Source organism: Musca autumnalis, unplaced genomic scaffold, assembly GCF_047663935.1.
Source record: "Musca autumnalis isolate F117 unplaced genomic scaffold, ASM4766393v1 scaffold_3, whole genome shotgun sequence".
NCBI lineage: Eukaryota > Metazoa > Arthropoda > Insecta > Diptera > Muscidae > Musca > Musca autumnalis.
In genome coordinates, this window is record NW_027411866.1 from 33682225 (window position 1) to 33701290 (window position 19066).

Here is a 19066-nt window from a genome sequence, read left to right on the forward strand (position 1 = left end):
GACAACGTCAATATTTTAAACTTTATTATGAAGTGATAAGTGATATTTCCAATAATTGCATAGTTACGTTACGTGTTAAGTGACGTATTGTTTATAAGAAGCGTCAAACAAATGTACATAATTAGTGGGGACTATCATTATTAATTGGCGAAAAATAAACACTTATGTTTAAAATTAAGCTACCGTGATTAAAATTGTCAATTAAGCCGAATATACATCCAATGTTTGAGTAAAGTTTTGCGTCATTTGTGGTAAAAGAATAAAAGACCAAGGACAACATAGATCGAATTTTCATTATCAGACATGACGCAAAACTTTATTCATGCGTTGGATGTGTTTTCGGGTTAACATTGCGTATACATCAAATGAAGCATATATTTACTAAAACTCGAAAATTAGTTGCTAGTCTAAATTAGGTTAATGTTGTTCTACAAAGTTAACTAAAATTTCAAATGCTTGCTTCAACACTTGCTTTAATGTAAACAAAACTAATTTAATCGACACCATAGCCCACCTTCCGAATATCTAAATATCAGTCATGCATTTCACATGCATGTGATATTTATTAACCGTAATGGTGCCTACGTGATATATTAACGCTTTTTAATGCCAAAAACATAACCTATAATTTCTAGGAAGTCTTGCATGCATACATAACATGGAGAAGCAACAATGTATAGCCTAAAAACGAACGAAAATTTGATAATTGAATAAATGTCGCGAAGTTTTTCAATAAAGTCTTTTTTGGGAAACTTTTCTGTAAAGAAGTTTCGTATGTTATATGGTTTAGGCGATAGCTTTTATTGCTAGTGATTTTATAATTTTCTTTATTATAATTTATTATAATAAATATTCGATTTTTCGACTTTTCGATTTTGGTCTAAAACTAAAAATGCGATTTTTCGGTCTGACGATTATTTCAGTTGGCCTAAAACTCGACTATCGACTTTTTCATAACCGTAACAAATCGATTATTCGTCGATTTTCGAGTTTTCTTTTGAAACTGTAAGAGCGCCAAAACTGTAAAACCGCCAAGTCTACAATATATGGGCAATCTCAAAAATAGATCACAAGATAATCGATTATGCGATTTTCACTCCAGACAAAAGTCGACTACGATTTTTAGACTTTTAACTGCAAATAGTCGATTAATCGAAAGTCGACTTACCTATCCCTAAAGTCGATTTTTCGGAAATATCGATATGTGGCAAACTGTCCAGCAACCACAAAATATTTTGTGGTTGCCTGATGACTGACAAAAATGAACGGCCACACTGGCAAGCAAACGATTATTTGAGCAAAACTGACAGTCAAAACTGATCTGTGTACCCCGCTTAAGAGATAAATGTTATATGTGCTCTGTTTCAGAACCTGCAAGAAGCTACTACTTTTTATTTTCCTTTATGTTATCGAAAAAATAGTAAAAATTAGTAGATTCTTGCAGTACTGGAACAGACCAATGGTAGGCAGTTGCAATTTAAAGAAAACCTCTTACTGTTTAATTTGATGTTAAGACAGACGACGTTTGTATCTACAAATGCAGTTCAATCACAAATGCAAGTGCATCTACACTGCATCTATTTACACGAATCACTAATGTTTTTTACAGGCGTGGCTAGGATGCAATTCATTTTGCTTCCTTATGCCAAGTTTACACTTACGCTGCAAAATCCACAGGATTTCACGAAATCCTAAAATACACCCCGTTGTTTGCACGTATTTGTTTTGTTGATTTCAAACATATCACAATCATAAAGGTGGATGCATATGCGAAGCTGACCGAACATGAATGTAAATTGAATTAGTCGTTAAAAATATATACACAATATAGAGCTTTACTGCTTTATTTCGAAAATTATCTATATATCGTATTAATTGTGTATAATACTAAGAAATGAACAAATAAAAATGATTTTGTCGTTAAGACATCATAATAATAAATTTTGATAGATACAAGTTGTGTTCGGAACCTGCAAAATATTAATACTTGCAGTAGTTTTACCGTTTAGTGCAAGACTTCCCGAAATCTAGCAAGACTTGCACTTCTCTTTAAAAAAATAGCGCTAAATAAGACCCTCTTCTTCTGTTTCCTGCTATACAAATTTGACCAAGTAGAGACTACCAGCATGTTTATTGGCATCGGAATACGTTGGCTGATATGTTGATTTTTACATTTCTTTTGGAGTTTATGCAATTTCCGTCATTTTTCCGTTTTAGTATTTTTTAACAAATTTGTATGTGACAGAAATTTTTGACAATTCACTCTTTTTCCTAACATTACCATTTAAAAAGTACGGGAACACAATGAAAAATAGCATTGTAACACAGTAATTACATATTTTTTTCATATTCTTTACAAATTTTGATATTAACATTTTTGTTGCAGCAATTTACCATCTACCTTGTTTATTGTGATACGTGAAAAGTGTTGCAACATTTTTAGGCAAAGACAGGGTTGTATATCATGAGTACTGTGATTTCGATGTTGATTTTGCCGAAATCACGAAATAATATGAGCTCTGTTCCTTTACGTGCAAGAATCTTCAATTTTTACCACTTTTTACTCGAAAAGCGCCATACAGTTCATATGGGAGCAGTTTACAACTTTTACTAGTTGTGCCGGTTTTAGCATTTTCAAAGGTAAAGGAACAGACCAATGATTTCATTTTCGTATGCGAAATCATGATAAATTTTGCTTGATTTTAAGCGATATTTCGCCTTCGAAATCACGAAACGACGCCGAATGTAAACCAATCATCTTTTGCTTGAGCGTATTGAACTGAACTAAAAGACATTATTGTGTTTAACATCAGTTTTAAGATGATATAAAAAAACTCTTAATGGCGTGTATCACAGAATAAATAACATTAATTTATTATTAAATTTTGTAGAACTTTATTACGTTATCGTTAATTATAAAAAGTCCCCACTGAGTTTGCCTCTTCTATTCTCCATTAAATTCAGAGGCAACTGAATTTGTTTCTTCTGCTAAATATTTTTTATTTATATTTATATTGTATTGGTTTTCAATCATTAGCCCAGATTTTTTTTGATCTAGAATCCAACTACACCCTATTAAGACTTTTCTAATCGTGGCATTAGTTAGTAGAGTTGTGTAGTTCCGGAACAAACTAGTTACAAGGAACTACATCAAAACAGGCAGTGAAATCACGACTCTACATTACCCGACTTCAAATTTGTATTTCCTGGGTGAATATTCCTTAAATAAATAAATTCTTAAAAATTTTTAGGTGCTTCGGTTGAATTCGCATTTATCAGTCGCATTTTCATCAGTCACACTTATTCTTGAGCTCGAGTTGTCATAAAATTGGGGAAGGGTTCTATGTTTCAATACAAAGAACTAAGAGAACTGATGAGTCCAAGTGGCGTTGGACGAAACTAGTCTTCTCTGCCATCCCCTAAAGTAATCAATTTTTGTGAGATTAAAGCTCTGTTCCAGAACTAAAAAGTTTTTACAATTTTTACCACTTTTACACATTTTGCGTTCCCGTACACAAAATTTATATGAAAATCGTTTACGACTTTTACAACTTTTACGACTTTTACCACTTTATAAAGTACGGGAACAGGCCATAAACTTGACTGAAATAGTAAGTAAAACACACATCTCAACAAAACTGCCAAAGTGAATCTAAAAATTCTTAAATTTATTTATAAATACTTAAAAAATATGCTTTGAGCCTGTCGTTTTTTTTCTTCTGAAATTTCTAAATAGTTCTTCAAGGTCAATCTAGAGACAGCGTACGTAGAAATACTTTATGAAACATTTTCAATAATTTCGTTTCGTATTTTCCATAGGAACAATATAAAACGAAACATAAACCACGTTGACCGAACACGCTGTTTTGTTTCGTTTTGTTAAACATTCTTGAGTGCGAACAAAACGAATAGCGAAAAATTCTCAATTCCACAACAACAGATAGAAAACGAAAAAGTGCAAAATACATGGATGATCCATTTGGTGGTTGAAAAAACAACATTCCGTATCTCGCGAGCAAGCAAAGAGAGCTTCTCTCTCCACTCACTTCCCAGCAAACAGAACGTCGGACGTCCGACGCGTCTGACCGACTTCGGTTCGAACTCTGTCTGGTTAGTCTGACGAACTTTTTCCCTCTCTCTCTGAAGGGATTTTGTCTATTTACTCTGCTGCTGCTTTGGCAATATTCATTATAAATAAGCAGAGAGAAAATAATTGTACATGTTTTGCGCTCGCACATTGTGGACAAATTGTAATTGTTGATGTGCCGACCAGTGTTGCCGTTCGAAAAATTTTTTTCGGCCCAAAATTTTCCTAAAAACAGCCCAAAACAACCTAAAACGGCCCAACATTAAAAATTAAAACAAAAATATATATTTCTCATAGATACCTTTTATTACTTTAAGAAAAATCGAAAAAAATATTGTCTATTTTTACGTAAAGGTAGTATGTCGCAAATAATTGTCTGAGATATAATGATTGGAAGGCAATAATTTATTGTGATTTGAATGTAGCATGTAAACTTTAAGTGTGTGTTTCTCGAAACGGCGTTTTTGATCTTCATAAGACCTTATTATATTATTCATGTGTGCTTATTAAATACATAAATCGCTTGCCTTAAAGCGAGACAGATTAAAAAAATTATTTTGCCTAATTTTTTGACAAAAACAGTAAATTTTTTCGTTAAAATCGATTTTTTCGTTAATGCGTTAGCACCGCAAAACGCTTTTACAAAAAGATGGTTTGGCAGATAGCCATTTACCTCAAGAATATGCACTATTTTTCAACAACAAAAATTTCAAAGGTATTATAAGATGTGCTCTTTGAGATGAAAGAAAGTACAGTTTCAGCGAGTCTTAGCAAATTCCAATCTGTTAGTATTAATTCGGGGTCACATTCTACAAGTCTGGGAAAATGTAATACCTGGTTCATAATAAGCAAAACGTTTGAGGTTAGCTTATATGGAGTTATTGTATTAAGTAGTTTAAGGGTAATTGCCTCCTTTCTTTTAATATTGGATGGATTTGAAAACGCAAAAAAAACAATTTGGATGCATTGAAAGTGTAATTTTCACACTAAACGTTAATACAAAGAAGGTCCTCCTTAAATTTTAATCATTACTTTCAACTTTAAGTTAGCCGAAACGCTATAAATCTGTACGCAAATCCAAACTATACAAAAGAATAGTTGTAATAAAGGGGGGTATTTGGGTCACTTTTATAGTCAATTCTCTTACTATTTTGATCTAGTAAATTAATATAAAACTCCAAAACAGCACATTTTATTTCAAACTTTTAATTTTAAGTTATGTAAGAGTGCATAAATGTAATTGTCTGCTTTTGTGCCTACAAATATTTATGAAGTTTCGAGCTGGTACGATTTATTTTTGTAGTCAATGTATTGATGCTCTTTTTTAATTTTTTATTTGTTATTTTTTATAAAAAAAGACAATTTGAGTTGACACTCGGATATAAATAGGATAAACCTGAACTATCTGCTTGAAATTCATTCTTAAGGTTGTTAATTATACATCTTTGTGTTTATTTCAGCTTGAGTCCATATTTTGTTGTATTCAAGTATTTGAATAACAACAAAATGTTTTACAGTGGATATGAAATTGATTAGTTGCGGGCGGAAGTAACTGATGAAGTTGTTTGGTGACAACTGAAACTATAGTATTCCCTGCCCTCCGCCCGCAACTAATCAATTTCATATCCACTGTAAAACATTTTTTTGTTATTCAAATACTTGAATACAACAAAATATGGACTCAAACTGAAATAAACACAAAGATGTAAAATTCTGCAGTCCAACAATAAAAAACGCCAACAACAGTTGTTAATTATAGGTAAAATATATGCCACAAATAGAAAAAAAAAACTCTAGGTTGGCATGATTCCGTTGCCACCAAATTATTATGAACTTTTTTATTTATGATACAATGCATGAATCTTTACCAAATACCTAAGTATCATGAAAAATATATTTCAAAACCCGAGTAACTAAAAGTTAAAAGTGACCATTAAACTACTAGGTCTCCCTAGTTAAGTTTTAATGTGAAAATTATATTTGTAATGCCACCAAATTGCTTTATTTTACGTTTTCAAATCCATCCAATAGTAAAAGTAAGCATATAATAATAGCCCAAAGACTAATATTTGATATTTTATAAAATATTGTTTAAAATTATTAGCATGAAAACGGCCCAAAATGGAATTGGGCCGCCCATCGGCCCAAAATTAAAAATTATTTTTTATTCGGCCCAAATTTGGGCCGAAATGCCCAAAACGGCAACACTGGTGCCGACGATAATAAAGCACGAACGGAAAAATGAGTGCTCGGGTTTTAATTTATGTATCGGAGAACAAATTTGGTTTATTTTTGTTATGCGTGTTGATGCATGATAGTGTTTAAAGATCATTCATAGTGAACCGTTGCATTTATATTTGTTTATTTTCTTCTTCGTCAAACTTCAACGCTTCCGTGGAAAGTCATATGTTTTATATATATTGACAAAGTTAAGTTTCTTAATACTTTTATATATTCATAACAATTGTTTTACATATTTCACAGATCCTGTGGATGAATTTGTCGTTCTCCACTATAGGTTTTTTTCTACGAAGTTGCGCACGAACATTTAACAGCCTAAGATGATATTTGGTCTGTTCCTTTACTTTTGAAAATGGTAAAACTGGCAAAAGTAGCAAAAGTTGTAATCTACTTCCATATGAATTGTATGGTGTCTGAAGTAAAGGAACGCTTTTCGAGTAAAAAGTTGTAAAACTTGAAGATTCTTGCACGTAAAGGAACAGGGCTATTAAAAGCTTTAATATGTTTATAGTATACATTTAAATGCAATGATTTTAATTTTTCATGATTTAACTGTGTTGTTTTAGCATTTTTAAATAGTAAAAACCAATTCTGTTCGAATGCTGGTAAATAAATCAGAAATTCGGACCGAATTCGGAAGTGTTGAAGTTTGACGAAGAAAATCATTACTTTCATTAACTTCATAAAAATAAACAAATATGTATGCAACGGTTCACTATGAAAGATCTTTAAACACTATCATGCATCAACAAGCATAACAAGAATAAACCAAATTTGTTCTCCGATGCAGAAATTAAAACCCGAGCACTTATTTTTTCGTTCGTACTTTATTAACGCCGGCACATCAACAATTACAATTTGCAATTTACAATTTGTCCACAATGTGCGAGCGCAATACATGTACAATTCTTTTCTTTCTGCTTATTTATAATGAATATTGCCAAAGCAGCACCAGAGTAAATAGAAAAAATCCCTTCACAGAGAGAGAGAGAGACAGAGAGAGAGAGAGAGCGAGGGAAAAAAGTTCGTCAGACTAACCGAACAGATTTCGGACTGAAGTCGGTCAGACGCGTCGGAAACAACTTCTGACTTTCATTCGAATTTCGGTCAGAGAACAAATCAACCACGCCATATGACTTTCGGTCAGAGTTCGGACCGAACTCGCATCCGCATTCGGATGTTTCTTCTGACTTTCGGACCGAATTTGCTGGGTAATGATGATGTTAGCTTATTGGGTTGTTAAGCAATCAAATGTGTGTGCCTGAGTGTGGCATTGATCATTTCGCACAGCAAATGTTTGCCAAAAATTCGTTTTGTTTGGGTGGTGAATGAAACAAGTCGGCAAAGCATAGCCCAAGTACATTTCAGTAATCGTACGGTTTTCGTATTTTTTCATTGAGAAGTTTGTGGTTTTGTTTAGAGAGCGAAACGATTCAGAGAAACTGAAAAGTTTGTGACTTTATGTGATTGGTACGGGAATAGTTTTGTTTGTTTGCGTTCATTGTCTAGAAATATTTATGTGCTCTCTCAGTCGTTAAATCAGAATCTTACTTTTCATTCAGATATTCAATTCTAGTTTTAGGTTATTTATATGGGCCCTTAAAGTGTGTTAAACTATCGTGTAGAACTGAGTAAATGTAAAGGCCTCGACACATAAGAAGTGTGTCATTCTTGCTGAAGTCATATCTGATAAAAGACTAAAGACCTAGTTTGACCTGATAAAAAGATATCAGAATTTGAATTAGGTCGAACTTGGTCTTTAGTCATTTGCCAGATATGACTTAAGCAAGAATGCCATCTTATGTGTCGAGGCCTTAAGGCAACCGGGAACAGATGGAGCCGGTAACCCAAACTATTATCTAAAATTCTATTTTACAACTTCTATTGTTTCAGTTCAGTAAAAAATCACGATGTATGTTGATACTAATAAAGGTCCATCGTTTTTATTTCATAAAAATTATAATTTAAGATCAGAAATATTTTTTTCGAGGTCATTTGCGCTCATCAATGTAGTTCAGCTCTTTTTGTATGCCATATGTCACTTACTAGTTCATTATCTAGACTGTAGTTTCGCTTTGTTTCAATAGTTCAGAACTATGTCTTCTGTGACAGTTACGGTTTTTTGCATTAAAATTATAATTTGTAGTGTAGTAAAACTTCTTCGAAATGTATTAGTAAATTCCGCGCTCAATGTAGTTCAGCTCCGTTGAATGTGACAGTTCACTGGCCAGTACAATATCTAGACCATAGTTTTATTTGTTTTAATTGTTCAGAAGCAGGTCTTTAGTTGCACGATTTTTTGCCTTAAATTGATCATAAATCCTTCAAGGGAGAGAGCGTTTTTTTTAAAAAATCATACTCCTTTCTGAATTTGATGTGGTCTTTCTAGGTGAACATATCACTATTCCTACTTTTCCAAAATTGATATTTAAAAGCCGGAAAGTACGACGCCACAATTAGTTCTGAGGTTTGGTTCATTTACTTGAGTGTTCAGTACCTCAGCTCTTTCGATTATTCTTAGTTCATTGAATAGTAAACAATAATTCATTATCGAGGTCATAGTTCGCTCCCTCGCCGTATCAGAATATTTTTAAAATCAATAAGTATTAGTGTACCATATGACGGCCTTTATATGTTGCTTCCATGGTCGTTTATATCATAATCCTATTTTGTCAATCGTTCGTTCAGCTTACAAACTGAACTACCCCTTTCCGTGAATAGTTCCATTGAACTAGTTCATTCGTGAACATAAGGACTCTAGCCAAACGATTTCAGTGATAGAAATGTTTAAAGCATCTATTAAAAGAGTATTTTGAAATTGTAATCATTTTCCTCTTCTAAAGAAAATGCTATACTGAATAGGCCTGTTCGATAACCCAAAAATTTTTACAAACTTTTACAAGATGCTGTTCGATAACAAGCTTGTTCAAAAAAAAGAACTTTCAAAGACTTGCAAGAACTTTTTACATGCAAAGATATCGAACAGGGGCCTAATTACGGATTTCGATTCAATCGAGTATTTGCTCGTGAATGGAAACTCAGATATGTAATACAGAAGCCAATATATTTTTAAAAGTTCCGAGCATAGGTTCATGTAGGGGTTTTAAGCATTTTAATTGTACTTGGGGGTTGAAAATACATTTTGTAAACTATCATTAAAAATATAAAACATTCTCGGTCTAAGAATTTTAATTTTCAGAGCTTTTCTGGATGGATTATAGACTTTCTAATTAATTATTAACTTTCTATTGGTTAAAAACTGTTGTCGCAAACTTTGCGGAAGAGTATGGCCACTGATTGATTACAAATAATGGAAGATGAAATATAAAATAACAATTTAAAGTTTCAGTTTCAGACCAACTTTGTGATCCCTATCTGTATTTCCTTGATCCCTTTTTTGTCTTAAAGTGAATTCCCAAACTATTTGGTTTTGTATTTTTTTTTGTAATAGAAACGTGATTAAATACAAAAAACTTCTCTACAACCGAACTATAGTTACGAACCTGTGATGAGTGACACATATTGATGTCCATGGAATAATAATTAGAAAATTTGGTCAATGCACGTAGATGAATACTTGTAGTAACTACGCTACAACCGACACGTCGAAATTAAATTTCATGATTGAAAAAAGTAAATGCACCAAATCTATGACACCATTTCTTGCGAGGTTTATTGGTCACTTGCTGGTTTGGAGGTTTATGGCGGGCGAAAATGTAGGTGATTGAAAATGAAAATTTTGACTTTTGGCACTATAAAATGTCCGGAAATATTGCTACACAATCACAACACAACACGTTTAAAAAACAAAACTACTGAGACTTTGCGTTAAGGACGTGTTGAGAATAATTAATTAACTGGGTAAAGAGGAGGGAGGCAATTTTATTGACTTTTTATGGGAATATCATGTGCAATTATGTATATCTTTATGATGGGATTTAATGTTCATGTCAATATTATGAAATTAAAAAAAAAAATCCCAAAATGTTTAATGTAAACAATTATTGATTATTCATATAAGCCAGAAAAGATAATTTTTGCAGATAACAACGTTTCTGTCTCGAAAGGTTTCGATAATGCATAGAAATGTTGTCGATAACAACATTTCTTCATAGTACAGATGTCGATAATAGCTTTTCTACAGAGAAAAGTTTTCGATAACAATGTTCTGCATCGAAAAGCTGTCGATCACAACTTTTTTGTATCGACAAATTTTCGATAACAACTTTTTTGTATAGAAAATTTGTCGATAACAACTTTTTTGCATAGAACATTTGTCGATAACAACTTTTCTCCATAGAAAATTTGTCGATAACAACTTTTCTGTACAGAAAATTTATCGATAATAACTTTTCTGTATAGAAAATTTGTTGATAGCATCTTTTCTGTACAGAAAATTTGTCGATAACATCATTACTCAATATAGAAAATTTGTCGATAACAACTTTTCTGTATGGAAAATTTGTCGATAACAACTTTTTATACCCTCAGCCTTTAGGCTAAAGAGGGTATTTACACTTTGATACGACCAAAAATGTGCCTCATCGAAATAATGGTTTTAGACCCCAAGTATGTTTGTACGATATCCGTTTCAGACAATTTTGAGTAGATCTAGCAATGTCCGTCCGTCTGTCTGTCTGTCTGTCCGTCTGTCTGGCTGGCTGGTGCGCACGATAACTCTCGAACGGATCAATCGATTCGGTTCAAATTTTGGGTATCGAAATATTTTGTCCAGATTCGATTTAAGTTCGAAGATGGGCCATATAGGTCCACTCCTTCAGGTACCTCCCCCACAAATGTTCAAAAATTGTCGCAAAACTTGTGCGCACGATAACTCTTGTAGGGAATAACAGATTTGGTCCATACTTTGCACATCGTGTAATTTCTACCAAACTTAGATGAGGTTCCAATATGGACTCAATCGGTCCACTCCTTCGGGTACCTCCCACACAAAATTTCGGAAAAGTTCGGTTTAGGACCTGGTCTCGAATCTCTTTGATTTTTGTTTACGCAAGTTGTATTCGCTGTCCTTTATACGACGCTGTAAGTTTCATTAAGGGCAAGTCCATACTTCCTGAGAAAATAGTCTGAAAGTTACAAAAAACCCTATGACACCGTGTGTAGTGGTTGGAGCGCAAGATAACTTTCGAACGGATCTGCCGATTCGGTCCAAAATTTGGCTTTCGTAATATTTTGTCCAAACTTAGTTCAAGTTCAAAGATGGATTATATCGGTCCACTCCTTCCGGTACCTCCCCCACAAAAGTTCGAAAATGTTCGGAAAATTTGTGCGAACAATAACTCTTGAAGAAAGTAATCGATTTGGTCCATACTTTGCACATTATGAAATTTCTACCAGACTTAGATGAGGTTCCAATATGGACTCAATCGGAAAACTCCTTCGAGTACCTCCCACACAAAATTTTGGAAAAGTTCAGTATAGGACCTGCTCTCGAATCGTCTTGGTTTTTGTTGTAACATCTTGTATTCACTGTCCCCTATACGAAGGTACAAGTTTCCTCAGGGGCAAGTCCATACTTCCTGAAAAAATAGACTGAAAGTTGAGAAACAAACCCTATGATAATTCTCGAACGGAAATTCCGATTCCGGCCAAAATTTGGCCTTCGTAATATTGTTTCCAAACTTAGTTTAAGTTCGTAGATAAGCCATATCGGTCCACACCTTCAAAAATATTCGGAAAAATTGTGCGCACGATAACTCTTGATGGGAGTGACCGATTTGGTCCATACTTTACACATTCTCATAATATCTACCAGATATAGATAAGGTTCGAATGTGGACTATATTTGTCCACTCGATCCGGTACCTCCCACACAAAATTTTGGATAAGTTCACTTTAAGACCTGCTATTGAATCACTTTGATTTTTGTTGAAGCAACTTACATTCACTGCCACAATTACGATGGTAAAAGTTGTTTCAGGGGCAAGTCCATACTTCTTGAGGAAACAGCCCGAAGGATGTAAAAACCCCATATGGCAACCCAATGGTCTATGACGGTCCATTCCTTTAAGTACCTTTTTCGCAATATTTTTGAACTTAATCCTAATCAACATTTTTGTCGGTTCATACGATCAAAATTTTGAAACCCCCTAAATACATAAGTTTTTTGTGAAAAAAGTGTTTTAATTTGCACAGGCTGAGGGTATATCTCTGTCGGCAAAGCCGACTGATACTTTTTAACTTGTTGTATAAAAATTTGTTCATAACAACTTTTCTGTATAAACAAATTGTCGATAACATTTTTTCTGTATAGAAAATTTGTCGACAAAAACTTTTCTTTATACAAAATTTGTCGAAAACAAACAACTTTTCTGTATAGAAATTTGTCCATAACAACTATTCTGTATAAAAAATTGTCGATAACAACTTTTCTGTATAGCAAATTTGCCGATAAATATATTTCTGTAGAGACAATTTGTCGATAACAAATTTTCTGTATGGAAATTTGTCCATAACAACTTTTCTGTATAAAAAATTGTCGATAACAAATTTTTCAGTATAGAAAATTTGTCGATAAAAACTTTCCTGTATAGAAAAATTGTCGATAACAACTTTTCTGTATAGAAATTTGTCCATAAGAAGTATTCTGTACAAAATTTGTCGATAAGAACTTTTCCGTATAGAAAATTTGTCGATAACAACTTTTCTGTATAGAAAATTTGTCGATAACAACTTTTTTGTACAAAAATTTGTTCATAACAACTTTTCTGTATAAACAAATTGTTGATAACATTTTTTCTGTATAGAAAATTTGTCGACAAAAACTTTTCTTTATACAAAATTTGTCGATAACAAACAACTTTTCTGTATAGAAATTTGTCTGTATAGAAATTTGTCCATAACAACTATTCTGTATAAAAAATTGTCGATAACAACTTTTCTGTATAGCAAATTAGCCGATAAATACTTTTCTGTAGAGACAATTTGTCGATAACAAATTTGTCCATAACAACTTTTCTGTATAAAAAAATTGTCGATAACAATTTTTCAGTATAGAAAATATGTCGATAACAACTTTTATGTATAAAAAATTTTTTTCGATAACAACTTTTCTGTATAGAAAATTTGTCGATAACAACTTTTCTGTACAGAAAATTTTTCGATAACAACATTTCTTTATAGAAAAGATGCCGATAACAACTTTTCTGTATAGAAAACTTGTCGATAACAACTTTTCGGTGTAGAAAATTTGTCCATAACAACTTTACTGCATGGAAAGTTGTCGATAACAACTTTACTACATAGAAAATCTGTCGATAGCAAATTTTCTGAAGAGAAAATTTGTCGATAACAACTTTTTTGCAGGGAACATTTTTCGATAACAACTTTTCTGTATAGAAAAGTTATCGATAACAACTTTTTTACCAAAGAAAAGTTGTCGATAACAACTTTTTACATAGAAAATATGTCGATAACAACTTTTGTGTATAGAAAAGTTGTCGATAACAGTTTTTCTGTATAGAAAAGTTGTCGATAACAACTTTTATGTATAGACAAATTGTCGATAACAACTTGTCGGCATAGAAAAGTTGTCGATAACAACTTGTCTGCATAGAAAAGTTGCCGATAACATTTTTTTGCATAGAAAAGTTGCCGATAACAAATTTTCTGCAGAGAAAAATTGTCGCTAACAACTTTTCTGTGTAGAAAAGTTGCCGATAGCAAATTTTCTGCATAGAAGAGTTGTCGATAACAACTTTTCTGCATATAAAAGTTGACGATAACATCTTGTCTGTATAGAAAAGTGATCGATAACAACATGTCTGTATAGAAAAGAGCTCGATAACAACATGTCTGTATAGAAAAGTGCTCGATAACTATTGTTTATATATACATTTTCTTAACGAGAACTATTGTATACAGGAAAGTTTAGTTTTCTAAGTTTCTCTTTGGAAGTTTGAAATTTATTAACTTTCTCTCTCTCTCTTTCTCTCCATTTCAGTTCTTCGTGGGACATGTGCTCTCAATAACATTAATCTCTTCAAGAGCATATAAATAGCATTAGAACGGTTCTCTCACAAAAATGAGTGCAATAGCCAATACGGCGGCTGTGGTTGGAGGCGCCCTAACGGCAGCCACCAGTAATAGCTGGTTTATACCTACCCTCCTAGCGGCAATAGCCTATTTTCAATATGAAGAAATAATGGATCCCGAATCCAAACCCATTGACACTGCAGGAGATGAAATAAGAGACCATTATGATTTTATAGTAATAGGAGCAGGATCGGCGGGAGCAGTAGTGGCTAATCGTCTAACGGAGGTGGAAAATTGGAATGTCTTACTACTGGAGGCTGGTGGAGATGAAACAGAGATATCGGATGTACCGCTAATGGCAGGATATTTGCAGCTAAGTAAAATGGATTGGAAATACAAAACAGAGCCGTCGGGTACCACTTGTTTGGGTAAGTTGTAGTGGAATAATAGTTTACTTTGAAATTTCCTAAAATTGGCTTTTCTTGCTTCCAGCCATGAATGGTGGTCGCTGCAACTGGCCCAGAGGCAAGGTCTTGGGTGGCTCCAGTGTCCTGAACTACATGTTGTACTTGCGTGGCAGCAAACATGATTACGATGCCTGGGAGGCCTTGGGTAACCCTGGCTGGGGTTATCGTGATGCCTTGTATTATTTCAAGAAATCTGAAGACAACACCAATCCCTATTTGGCCAGTACACCCTACCACTCAACGGGAGGTTATTTGACGGTGGGCGAGGCTCCTTATCACACCCCCTTGGCGGCCAGTTTTGTGGAGGCCGGTGTGGAAATGGGTTATGAAAATCGTGATTTGAATGGCGAAAAACAGGCAGGCTTTATGATTGCCCAGGGTACCACAAGGCGTGGTAGTCGTTGCAGTACTGCAAAGGCCTTCCTGAGACCAGCACGTCTTCGTCCAAATTTACACATATCCATGAATTCCCATGTCACAAGAATCATGATTGATCCCGTCACAAAATTGGCATTTGGCGTGGAATTTGTCAAGGATCAAAAGCTTTATCATGTCCGAGCCAAGAAGGAAGTGATTTTGTCAGGAGGTTCTGTTAACTCTCCCCAGTTGTTGATGTTATCTGGTATTGGACCCCGCAAGGAATTGACAAAACATCGCATACCGGTTATCAAAGAGCTAAATGTGGGGGAAAATATGCAGGATCACATAGGCCTGGGAGGTCTGACATTTATGGTCAACAAGCCGGTGTCCATTGTGGAAAATCGTTTCCACTCCATGTCCACAGTGTTACAGTATGCCGTCTTTGGCCAAGGACCACTGACCATTTTGGGTGGTGTTGAAGGCCTGGCCTTTGTCAATACCAAATATGCCAACGCTTCTCTGGATTGGCCGGATATTGAATTCCATTTTGTCTCCGGTTCCACAAACTCTGATGGTGGGAATCAATTACGCAAGGCCCATGGTTTGACAGATGCCTTCTATCGTGCCGTGTTTGAAAAAATCAATAACCACGATGTCTGGAGCATAATTCCCATGTTGCTGAGACCACGCAGCAAAGGTTCCATTAAGTTGAGATCCGGTAATCCCTTCGATTATCCATACATTATACCCAACTATTTAACAGACGACTTCGATACCAAAACATTAATAGAAGGTGTAAAGATTGCCGTGGCCCTATCCAGGACTCAGGCAATGCAAAGGTTTGGTTCACGGCTCTCAGCCATCAAATGGCCGGGATGTCAACATTTACAAATGTTTACCGATCCCTATTGGGAGTGCATGATAAGACACTACACCGTGACAATTTATCATCCGGTGGGCACCTGTAAAATGGGTCCATATTGGGATCCTGAAGCTGTAGTAGATCCCCAACTGAGGGTTTATGGTATTCGAGGCCTGCGAGTCATAGATGCCTCCATAATGCCTAATTTGGTTAGTGCCAACACCAATGCACCGGTCATAATGATTGCTGAAAAGGGTTCCGATATGATTAAGGAATTTTGGATTAAAAACACTGTGGTGTAAGAGTCCGGTGGAGGAAGTAGGAGACCAGTGAAAAAAATATTATTTATTTTTATTTCTAAGTTATGTGAAACCAAATCAAAAATGTATTTAGTGTGCCTGTCATAGTTTAGAAATTATATAGAAAGAAATAAGAAATATTTATTTTAAGAAAAGAAAAAAAAAAACAATTATCGTCAATCAAATTTAAATTTTATGATATTAACATTAATTTATTCTAAGTCCTGTAGTTTTTAAATAAGAAAGTAAATATAAATTATACAAAGAAAAATATATAACAATGTTATTTTTTTGTAAAATGACTAAGGGCCATTATTATATGTGTTCTTTTACTATTGGGTGGATTTTAAAACGCAAAATAAACCAATTTGGAGGAATTAAAAATATAATTTTAGCGTTAAAACATAATGCCAAGAAGGTCCTCCATGAAAGTTAATGATCACTTTTAACTTTAAGTTAACCGGACCGCTATAAATCTGTTCGGTAAATCCAAACTATAACAAAAGAAGACTTATAATAATGGGGGCAAGGGTCATTATTACATGTGTTCTTTTACTATCAGATGGATTTGAAAATGCAAAATAAAATAATTTGGAGGCATTAAAAATATAATTTACACATTGAAAGTTAATGACAAGCAGCTCCTCCTTGAAAGAGAGATAAACAATTTATTTTATAGAAGAGTTGTCGATAACAACCATTCATATAGAAAAATTACGATAAAAACATTTTTCGATGGAAAAGTAGTCGATAACAATTTTTTTATAGAAAACTTGTCGATAACAACAATTTTCTACAGAAAGCTGTCGATAAAAACTACTTTCTATTGAAAACTTGCCGATACAGTTTTTTTTTGCGGAAAAGTTGTCGATAACAGTAATTGAAAACAACCATTTATTATAGTAAAGTGTTCGATAGCTACCATTTTATATAGAAAAATAATTGCGATAAAAATATGTTTCGATGGAAAAGTAGTCGATAACAATTTTTTTTTTTATAGAAAAATTGTCGATAACAACAATTTTCTACAGAAAAGTTGTCGACAAAAAAAATTCTTCAGAAAAAAGTTATCTACAACAATTTTCTTTAGAAAAGTTGTCGATAACAACAATTTTCTATAGAAAAGATGTCGATAACAACAATTTTCTATAGAAAAGTTGGCGAAAGCAAGAATTTTCTATAGACAAGTTGCCGACAACAAAAATTTTCTATAGAAAAGTTGTCGACAACAAACAATTTCTATAGAAAATTTGTCAATATTAACAATTTTCTATAGAAAAGTTGTCGATTACAAACATTTTTTAGAGAAAAGTTGTCGATAAGAATCATTTTCTACGAACAAATTTTCGTTAACTATAATTTTCTATAGAAAAGTTGACGATAAAAAATGTTTCCATATAAAAGTTTTCGATAACAACAATTTTCTAGAAAAACGTTGTGGATCGGAATCATTTTCTACGAAAAATTTACCGTTAACAATAATTTTCTATAGAAAAGTTGACGATATAAAATTTTTCCATATAAAAGTTTTCGAAAACAACAATTTTCTATAGGAAAGTTGTCTATTACAAGAATTTTCTATACAAATGTTGTCGTTAGCAAAAATTTTTTGTAAAAAAAGGTGCCGATAACAATAATTTTCTATAGAAATGTTGTCGATAACAACAATTTTCTATAAAAAATATGTCGATAACAGTAAATTTCTATAGAAATGTTGTTGATAACAACAATTTTCTATAGAATTGCTGTCGATAACAAAACGTTTTTTGTAGAAATGCTGTGTCGATAACAAGAATTTCTCTAGAAACCATTGCCGATAACAAGAATTTCTATAGAAACACTAGCGATACCAAAAATTTCTATTGATACTTTTTCGGTAACAAGAATTTCTATAGAAACTCTTGTCGATAACAAGAATTTCTATAGAAACTCTTGTCGATAACAAGAATTTCTATAGAAACTCTTGTCGATAACAAGAATTTCTATAGAAACTCTTGTCGATAACAAGAATTTCCATAGAAACTCTAGTCGATAACAAGAATTTCTTAGAAACTCTTGTCGATAACAAGAATTTCTATAGAAACTCTTGTCGATAACAAGAATTTCCATAGAAACTCTTGTCGATAACAAGAATTTCTATAGGAACTCCTGTCGATAACAAGAATTTCTATAGAAACTTTCGTCGATAACAAAATATTCTATGGGAACTCTTGTCGATAAACAGATTTTCGATAAAAAATTTTCTTCTATAATAGGAAACTTTTTGATAACAAAAATGTTGGAATCTTGTCTTTCCGTCGAGTCAATTTCTGTTGTTCATTGTGTCGTTTCTTTTAGCCACGTCTGTTATTCAGTCGTTACAATTTGGAAGCTTTTGTTTTTACTTCTGTTATTACAGCTTTCTGTTAACTCAAATATACAGTTACTGTTAATTTTACAAAAGCTTTATTCAACATAACAGCCTATGATACATAGCCACTTCCGTGTAAGCAACAACGACAAAACCCACAATAGGACAAGGCAAAGAAAATCATTGATAATGCATAGCGTTATCAGCCGAGAAAGAGAGAGAGAAAGACAGGTGACAACGTGAAACGTTCTTTAAATATTAAATTTCGAGTGCAATTCAAATAAAACCCCACACTTATTAAAGTCAAGTGTAAATGCAGGTCTGTTGTTATTGTAATTAATAAAACAATGTGTTTTTGTTTTATTGTAAACAAAAAATCGTATATTATAGAATTTTTAACAGCCC

At 33.4% G+C, this 19066-nt stretch overlaps 2 protein-coding genes across 6 annotated transcripts in view; one reads left to right on the plus strand and one right to left on the minus strand.

The window, feature by feature from the left end:
* Positions 1–16491, plus strand: part of LOC141399807 (glucose dehydrogenase [FAD, quinone]) — a 29224-nt gene extending 12733 nt beyond the window's left edge. Inside the window, exons 1-3 of one of the 3 annotated variants that reach the window (XM_073979116.1) lie at positions 6415–6515; positions 14292–14751; positions 14816–16491. In XM_073979116.1, the coding sequence (XP_073835217.1) occupies positions 14373–14751; positions 14816–16314 (1878 nt within the window). In that variant the 5' untranslated portion in view covers positions 6415–6515; positions 14292–14372 and the 3' untranslated portion in view covers positions 16315–16491. Of the gene's footprint in view, positions 1–6414; positions 6516–7183; positions 7229–14291; positions 14752–14815 lie in introns of those variants that run through there. The other 2 variants (XM_073979117.1, XM_073979115.1) reach the window with 2 other exon arrangements.
* The window catches only part of Flo2 (flotillin-2), a 580663-nt gene that overhangs the window by 150102 nt on the left and 411495 nt on the right, over positions 1–19066 (minus strand). The window contains exon 1 of one of the 3 annotated variants that reach the window (XM_073979122.1): positions 654–668. The exons of the other annotated variants lie outside the window; for them this stretch is intronic. Coding sequence (XP_073835223.1) covers positions 654–660 — 7 coding nt within the window. The 5' untranslated portion in view covers positions 661–668. Of the gene's footprint in view, positions 1–653; positions 669–19066 lie in introns of those variants that run through there. 3 annotated transcript variants of the gene reach the window in all.